At 35.3% G+C, this 9,286-nt stretch overlaps 1 protein-coding gene across 1 annotated transcript; it reads right to left on the bottom strand.

Moving 5' to 3' along the window:
- Positions 1 to 67: 67 nt before the first annotated feature.
- Positions 68 to 9,171, bottom strand: LOC106150644 (actin-like protein 6B). The gene is made up of 14 exons (XM_013523560.2): positions 9,014 to 9,171; positions 8,689 to 8,765; positions 8,010 to 8,181; positions 7,399 to 7,499; positions 7,063 to 7,160; positions 6,808 to 6,902; positions 6,233 to 6,339; positions 2,741 to 2,830; positions 2,507 to 2,568; positions 1,986 to 2,100; positions 1,700 to 1,780; positions 1,323 to 1,418; positions 742 to 828; positions 68 to 523 (listed from the first exon to the last, which is right to left on the bottom strand). Exons 1-14 carry the CDS (start codon positions 9,036 to 9,038, stop codon positions 443 to 445), a joined length of 1,287 nt encoding a protein of 428 aa, XP_013379014.1. The 5' UTR covers positions 9,039 to 9,171; the 3' UTR covers positions 68 to 442.
- Positions 9,172 to 9,286: the final 115 nt, after the last annotated feature.

The raw sequence follows: 9,286 nt of genomic DNA, 5'->3' as shown, positions 1-9,286 counted from the left end.
TATGTGCAAGGAGAGAGAAATGAACAAGCATTTGGTTTTGTTGCAAACAATAAAAACAAACCACAAGTATGTTTTATATGTATTTACATGAAGTATGTCATAAAAGATACATACAGGAAGGTATGATGTCTCTAAATTGAGAAAACAATGGACATTTCTCATACTCTGACTCAAATTTATAATTAGTAACAACCTTAAGTGATGATGGAAGTTACCTTAAGAGTCCTATATACACTTGGAAAAAATACATTTAGCTCTCCACAATTCATTTGTATGTTAGACAGCCAACTTTATATATTATACAAAGATAATGTACACATTTTAAAACCCATGATTTTCATCATATTCCTTTTTACTGTAGGAAAATTGTTTTCATTGAACCTAAAAAATAAAAAAACTATGGTCCAGAGGAAACTGTCACTTTCAACAATCATGCACATATTCAAGGGCATTTTCTTTCTACACAGCTCTTGCCTCCCTCTTCATATTCTTGTTTTGAAATCCACATTTGTTGAAATGAACCCTACAAAATACAAGTAAACATGGGAGTGTTAAAAGGAGATTCAACTTAAAATAACCAAAATCAAAACAAAATTAGGAACATATGAAGTTTAGTGAAGAAATTACCAATCAATGTGGGGAATCATTTCATAAGAGGTTTAGGAACAAAAGTGCATGCAGATCAAACTAAGTCTGACTATGAGGCAAGGATAAGATACATTGATATTTCTGCTTTCTTACCAGTGAAGCCAAGATAGAGCCACCAATCCAACTGCTGAATCTTCTTTCTGCCATCCCTGGGGGAGTGATCACTTTTAGCCTCATACTCTGAAATATAATTACAAATCATACAATATTTTAAAATATTCTTAAAAGAAACTAAAGCAAATAATCTCACATCAAACACTTGCACTATTCACAATCCAGCAGTACTGTAGATCTGCCTCAGTTCTGATAGATGTGCTACTACACAATTCTCCGATTCAGAGCAGATGCAGGCCAGCTTTTTAGTTTTCAAATTTCCAAACATACCCACAAGCCACAAGCAAACTTTTAACCTGCTAATCACACATTAGAGGTGGTGGGATGTATTCACCATGCCAATATACAGAACCATGAAATCTGGATGACTGTAGGCACATCTTTGTTTAAGTGTGATAACAGCACATATAGAAGTCGGAAACTTTGGAAGCTGGCACAGAATGGATCTGAATCTCAGCATGTGCTGCATTGCTATGATTGTGTTAGTTGTGAATGACTGATGCACCAGCCAAACTGTTTCTGTCACACTGTTGTGGTATTGCTATGTGGCATTTACTCACAGGGGGTGTCTTTGAGCTGAGATCTCTGGTCAGTCTGTCAACAAATCCTTGGATCAATGTGTTTCCACCCACACATATGACACTGTTATATAAACTCTGAAACAGAAAATGATTTCTTTTAGCTTCTTACACACCATTAAATCATTCAGTGGTACTGATATGCAGAGAATCTGTGAAGACTGTTCAAGAGAATTCTGATTCTGAAATTGCCTACAGGTAATAGCTGTTCTTGAGAACAATTCAATTATTTATGCTTAAAATGGATCAAAAACATGTCCATTTTAAGCATAAATAACAAAACACTGTTTTGGGAAATATAACATGTCATTACTGTCATTTAAATTCAGTAAGGGATCACTGCAGTCTTATAATCTTACCGGTCTGATGTCAATGTCACACATACCCACACTGGTAGTGGCTGTATGGCCCATACCCAGCATACTGTTGCCTTGGGCCTCCTGAAGAGACAAACGATAAGAATAACTGGGTGATATTCTAAAGAGAATCAAAATGTCATCTTTATTTTTATATGAATGTTAAAAAGCCTCATAGCTATGTTCTGTGACAGAAAGTATGCAGATTTTGATCCAGAATACATATAATCAACAGTGGAATCTTGTTTCACATTGTTTTTTTTTTCCTATTCTCATTTAATAGACTTGCCTTGATATATGAAGGATCAAAAAGACCCTCACAAACTTTTATCCTCTCCTCACTGAAGTCTATATTGTATCCACTTGGGAACTCATAATGCACCATTGGTAATGACTCAGCTGCACTGAAAGTAGAAAGATGTACAACTTACAAGAGTTCAATTTAGATTTCCCCATGCAGGGTGCCAATGCATGTTTTAGGGTAATCAATTTTCGTGTGGATATAACATTATAATGCAAATGAACATATACTCTTTATATGCCCTATGCTCATTAGAACAATCGATGCAGACCAATCTTTTGCTCAGATATATGATTATCTACTAAGCCTTTTTGTAAAGACAAATATGAACACAACAGCTTTTTAATACGACTAAGCTGCTCGTTCTTGTTTTTCATTTCTTCGAGGACATACATTTAACAAACCATCTTAACTCGGCATTTCAAGTTATATTTTTAATATGCTGTATTCTACAAGCGCTACAAATCACATTCAAGTAACGATCAATCATTGCAATTCTAACAACTTACGCTGTATCATAGGGACCATCTGACACCTGGAGGATGGATGCTGCTACATCTTGTAACACATCCTAGGAAAAAAAAAGACAGATGACATGTAAATGGATTGCATGACACATTTTAGCCAACTTAGCATTAGAGTTATAACAGATCATCATGTTTAAGCTTAAAGTGACCTATGACTTAAAATGTTCATTTCATGCCCCCATGTACTGTAATCTCCTCACAATGATGTTCACTTACTTTGACCATGTAACTGTGGAATGACTTGGTAACTTCTGGTAAATCTTTCTTCTTCTGCCATTTTGGTGCTACACCTTCTGACACTGCCTCCTATCAAATACAGGAAGGTGACGTCAAAACAAAGCCATCAATCTCATCTCAGATATTGAAGGTGTGTTCACACCTGATCTTACATAAACAATCCACCTGCAGTCACCAGACACCCACAGAATAAGCAAGGAATTAATATTCTGGGTTTATATGTGCTCTGTTCATGTGGTCATACTGGTTAGTAGTAGAGTATGACTCCTTTTAACAAAGACTGGTTCTGAATTCACATTTGATAATGTGGGCATGGCAATCCTGTACCTAAAATCTTTCAAATTCAAACAAAAGCACACCACTCATTGTACCACCAGCGTTAGCGCTGGCGGTACACATGGTTTCGGTCCCGTCCGGATCGTTCCGCCGGCTCCGCCGGCTCCGCCGGCTCCGCCGGATGGCTACCGTTACCGCTTCTCCTCCTAGACGGTAAGGGCCCCCGTACCCATCTCATGGATTTAGGTCACCTATAATCTCAACTCGTTCCACGTAAAATTTGGGCTTTGTCGGTATTGGGGTCTGGGTGTGGCACTCATTGCAATGCACCCTTGTCTAAAAATGGCAAAATTAAATGCTAATTATCTACCCTACGGAAGGAGTTATGGGAAAAATTTCTATAGACGGCTTTCCAAAAGTCATATGTGTAGATTTCAAATATACCCTTGGATTTGACCTTTGACCTTTACTTCAAGGTCAAATGGGCCAAAATTTTCAAAAAAATGAAATTTTTTACGAAAAAAAATTTTTTTGCCCTGTTATTCAGACACCACACAGACTTAACCAATAATATTATTGGAAAGTGTTACCCTTCAGGTCATCTTTCATCTCCATGAATTTGGGGTCAATCGGTGCATTTTCACGGGAGTAGCGGCCATAAGATACCGAAACTGAAAACTGTCTCTAATTCGGGAACCGTTAATGCTAGAGACCGATTCTTTTTTGCATTTTGTAGAGCATGTAAAGCCCAACACTGGAGGTGGTCTCGGTTTTTTTGTATTCCATACGTTTTTCGAGTTACGCTGTATCAAAAAGTACATATTGGTGGTAAAAGCAAAATGTGCAGTACGGTAATGGATAATAAATTTTGAACTCTGGAAAAATAAAACATAAGGCTTGGCAAAGCAGACAACTTGTGTTCAAAAATGACATTATTTCATCAAATTTGAACTTCTGAAACTTCAGAGCACCTCCTATTTCAAGAATTTTGACCAAAATGACATTTTCTTTATTTTAATTAATTTTTTCTGTACGAAATTTAAGGCACATTATGATAACTCCAAAATTATAACATTTAGTCCCTTATATCTCCAAAACTGGCAGAGATAGGTCCATAGTTACTATTGAAGTTGAATAGGAAGTCATATACTGGCAATCTTACTATGACCTTGAAATTGACCTTTGACCTACTTTTCACCATGAACTGAACTTTGCAAATTTTTCTTCCCTTTTATCTCCAAAACTGGCAGAGATAGGTCCATAGTTACTATTGAACTTGAATAGGAAGTCATATACTGGCAATCTAAATGTGACCTTAAAATTGACCTTTGACCTACTTTACACCATGAACTGAATTTTGCAAATTTTGCTTTCCTTTTATCTCCAAAACTGGCAGAGATAGGTCCGTAGTTACTATTGAACTTGAATAGGAAGTCATATACTGGCAATCTATATGTGACATTAAAATTGACCTTTGACCTACTTTTCACCATGAACTGAACTTTGCAAATTTTTCTTCCCTTTTATCTCCAAAACTAGCTGAGATAGGTCCGTAGTTACTATTGAACTTGAATAGGAAGTCATATACTGGCAATCTAAATGTGACCTTAAAATTGACCTTTGACCTACTTTTCACCATAAACTGAACTTTGCAAATTTTGCTTCCCTTTTATCTCCAAAACTGGCAGAGATAGGTCCATAGTTACTATTGAACTTGAATAGGAAGTCATATACTGGCAATCTAAATGTGACCTTGAAATTGACCTTTGACCTACTTTTCACCATGAACTGAACTTTGCAAATTTTTCTTCCCTTTTATCTCCAAAACTGGCAGAGATAGGTCCATAGTTACTATTGAAGTTGAATAGGAAGTCATATACTGGCAATTTAAATGTGACCTTAAAATTGACCTTTGACCTACTTTACACCATGAACTGAATTTTGCAAATTTTGCTTTCCTTTTATCTCCAAAACTGGCTGAGATAGGTCCGTAGTTACTATTGAACTTGAATAGGAAGTCATATACTGGCAATCTAAATGTGACCTTAAAATTGACCTTTGACCTACTTTTCACCATAAACTGAACTTTGCAAATTTTGCTTCCCTTTTATCTCCAAAACTGGCAGAGATAGGTCCATAGTTACTATTGAACTTGAAAAGGAAGTCATATACTGGCAATCTAAATGTGACCTTAAAATTGACCTTTGACCTACTTTACACCATGAACTGAATTTTGCAAATTTTGCTTTCCTTTTATCTCCAAAACTGGCTGAGATAGGTCCTTAGTTACTATTGAACTTGAATAGGAAGTCATATACTGGCAATCTAAATGTGACCTCAAAATTGACCTTTGACCTACTTTTCACCATAAAATGAATTTTGCAAATTTTGCTTCCCTTTTATCTCCAAAACTGGCAGAGATAGGTCCATAGTTACTATTGAAGTTGAATAGGAAGTCATATACTGGCAATCTAAATGTGACCTTAAAATTGACCTTTGACCTACTTTTCACCATGAACTGAACTTTGCAAATTTTGCTTCCCTTTTATCTCCAAAACTGGCAGAGATAGGTCCATAGTTACTATTGAACTTGAATAGGAAGTCATATACTGGCAATCTAAATGTGACCTTGACATTGACCTTTGACCTACTTTTCACCATGAACTGAATTTTGCAAATTTTGCTTCCCTTTTATCTCCAAAACTGGCTGAGATAGGTCTATAGTTACTATTGAAGTTGAATAGGAAGTCCTATACTGGCAATCTAAGTGTGACCTTGAAATTGACCTTTGACCTACTTTTTATCATGAACTGAACTCTGCTAATTTCTTTCTCTTTTAACTTCAAACTTGACAGAGATAGGTCCATAGTTACTCTTGAACTTGAATAGGAAGTCATATACTGGCAATTTACTGTGACCTTGAAATTGACCCTTGACCTACCTTACGAAGAACTTAAATTTGATTGTACCATGTATATTTTTTGCAATAGTTTAAAAATTCTTGTTGATTGCATTTTTACAGCTTGTCAAGCACAAAACTGGTGGCTGTGTCCCTTATTTTGTGTATGTTGGGGTCTATACGAATGCGCTTGCTCCAGCTGGTGGTACAATATTCGGAGGCGGTATCGCCTCTCTGATCCTCTAGTTTAAAATTAGTTTTATAAGAAAATGTTGTTCCGTTTTGTATTTATCTACCTTGCTGCCAATCATGTATGGAGGAACTACATCTATGGATAGGTCTTCCATCAACTTCCTCAGCTCAAGTGTGATGAAGTCTCCAGCTAATGGAGATTTTACAATAGCTGAAAATAAAATGTATTCATGAATTAATGCAATAAACACTGCAGAAAAACTCTGCAGGCCATAAAATTCTAATATGTGAATATACACAAGGAATACCATACTCATTATAATATAACATTAGACATAGAAATTTTGGAAAACCAATAACAATATGTATAAAATGTTTAGTAGTCAAGAGGCACAAGGATTGAAATTCTGCATGAACACTTCATAAAACAATACTTTTCCTAAATATCCAGTGTTAATTTCAACTCATACTGTCATTCAACACACTGTCCAAAAGTGTCACAAAATATCTTGAATTGGTTTCTATCTCGTCCATTGCAAATAATAAAGTTCCGAGATTAAGATCAACATCACATAAAGATGAAGACTGAGATCGAGAGCGAGAGGGAATGCTGCCCAAAATCTCCAAATCAACTGGATCCTGTCAACACTTTCATGTGTAGAACTTAACAATAACTTACCCTGGCCTAAAACATAACCATCATAAACAGGCACAGCAGTTGTGTGGGTAGCACCACTGTCCAGTACAAGACCTGTAGAACGTCCATTAGCAAAACTGAAGGACAGTCAAGGAGATACACAACTCAAAATTATACATAAACTTTTATAGAAGTTCGATGAAGTTAAGAACATATTCATCCGTTCAACTTAAACTTAGTATTTGTATTTAATTAAAATACCTCTCATTGTTATAAAAATCATCAGAACAAGGATACGCTGCTAGAACTGCATTCTTGCATAGGAAAAAGGCAGGAATATTATATTTTTCAAACATGATTTCTGTTAATTTTTCTCTTTTCCCTCTTGTGTTCCACTGAAAGATAAGTAGCCATTATAAAGCAATGCTAATAAAATAGTATTACAACAGAAAATTCCCATAGACAAACTCAAACAACTTAAATGTATTCAATTCAATTCAATTTAATCTTAGTATTTATTGAAATTTTAAGTTTTAATCTATACATTGCATGAAGCACATGAATGTGGAACATGGCCTGTAAGAACTCTATAACATAATCATCAGCAACTGCTCACCAGAGGGCAGTACTTACAGAAGGTTCTGACATCATGACTGGATGATACTGGGGTTCTGACATCATATGTTTGTTGTATGTGTGATCCATGACTTTCTCAAATATATCCCAGTCTTCAACTGAAAAAATGAACATATAACTGTATGAAATTTAACACTGCTAACAAATAGAAAAAAAAATTCTAGCTATTTCGTTTGGGGTTTCAAAATAACAGCTTTGGATTTTCTTCAATTCTTACTGGAACTTTTGTCCTATTGTAACATTCTACAGGGTATGACCACCTTCTTTTAGGTTATTGTGGTTGATATAATGTTTTTCAGACACAGTTATGACCCTCTATACTTCCCTTTTGCAAAGAAAAAAAAACTACACTGTTGATTGTAGCCATGCACATATGGAGGTTTGAAAATGAAGAACTTGAAAATGAAGCTCAAGAAATGTGATTGAAGAAAATGTACTCTTTATTTTAAAAATGATAAATCCATAAATATGATTAAGTCATCTGATTAATTTTAATTCAAAGATCACAGCACATGTTTTCAATTTACAATAGAACATCTATTATGTCAGTAACTATTTAGACTCGTGGGATAATTGCATACACTGTACCAATAACCATTTCAACTTACTCATTCCCTCTTTTAAAAAAGACATCATTTCCATCCCTTTCCTGGGCACACATATAGAGTTAGTGTCAATGTAGTATTTCTTCTGAGATTGCTTTGATATCTGAGAGTTCTCATCAGTGTCCATGGCTGCATCTAGCTCCTCACACACACCCACTGTGGACGGGAATTCCGCCTGTCATGACCAAAAGAGAATTTAATATTAATCTGATCTTTACAAGGTATTCCTAACTAAAGGACACACCACGGCATCAAGTTTTCAAAATACCTTCAAATAACCCTATAATCTCAGGCTCTATTTTCATTTTTAGCATATTGTTCATTCACTGTGTTTTGATTTCTAAGAATGTTGATAAGTGAAGTTTTATCTCAACATTAAGAAAAAAGATGTTTTTGTTTGAACAGATGGGGATGTTGAAAAGATTTACTTTGATTGACATATAGTGTTGTGTGTATGACGCAGAAGTACAGATCTGCTGTTTAAGTTAAAAACATAAATGCAAATAATATGACCATTTAACATGTTGTTAGGTAATGTTTTGTTTATCATCATCAGAATCACTTAGTCCATTTTCCAAGTCATTTGAATTGAACATTTTTCACATCTGGAGAAGACACTGATTGCAATGCAGGTTGTTCAATGACACACAACTTGTGTCACTTACAATAACAATGTCCTTACCTTAGGTGTGTCTTCCCCTGCATAGCCTGCTCTGAAGGAGTACGAGCCAATGTCAAACACGAGGGCACCAACCTCATCTGAAAGTTCAAGCCAAATTTAAAATGATTTTCTTTTTATTTCTAAAGGAAAGGCCCACTGAATGATAATGTGGTGGTAAATAATTTAAGCATCATCACATAAGAAGGCCTTTAATAATAATATTAATATAGTCAGGGATTTTGGAACCTAATAGAAACTCATGATTTTTTTCATTATAAGGTTATACTATTTTGAGAGAGAGAGAGAGAGAGAGAGAGAGAGAGAGAATACAAAGCATACAATTTACCTCCCCCATAAACCCCACCACTCATTTTGGTAGTATCGGAGGTCTAATAATCCGAAATATCTGGTGTAGCACCGTCAGTATCTGAACAATGACAAGCTAACTCTTTATGGCGCCGGCTGCTCGACTGTTTCCGCCTTTTTTCAGAAAAACGAAAAACTAAATTCCTACTAAAATTATTTTCTTAAGTAATCTAAATTCTTAAATTGTGCATATGTAATGACACATATCAATGTTTAATTACATATATTGGATTTAATTGACATGAAAAAACAT

Source organism: Lingula anatina, chromosome 1 (assembly GCF_051362555.1).
Source record: "Lingula anatina isolate TDL-2025a chromosome 1, LinAna3.0, whole genome shotgun sequence".
Lineage (NCBI taxonomy): Eukaryota > Metazoa > Brachiopoda > Lingulata > Lingulida > Lingulidae > Lingula > Lingula anatina.
Note: the sequence above shows the minus strand (reverse complement) of the source record. Positions and strands in the feature narration are given on the sequence as shown.

What these genes read in the sequence shown, in the direction of transcription:
- LOC106150644 (XM_013523560.2), bottom strand. Translation starts at nt 9,038, where the DNA reads ATGAGTGGTGGGGTTTATGGGGGAG. An exon ending in TGGTGGGGTTTATGGGGGAG is followed by an intron (nt 8,766 to 9,013) that starts GTAAATTGTATG and finishes TTGAACTTTCAG; the next exon opens with ATGAGGTTGGTGCCCTCGTG. An exon ending in TCAGCTCAAAGACACCCCCT is followed by an intron (nt 829 to 1,322) that starts GTGAGTAAATGC and finishes ATTATATTTCAG; the next exon opens with AGTATGAGGCTAAAAGTGAT.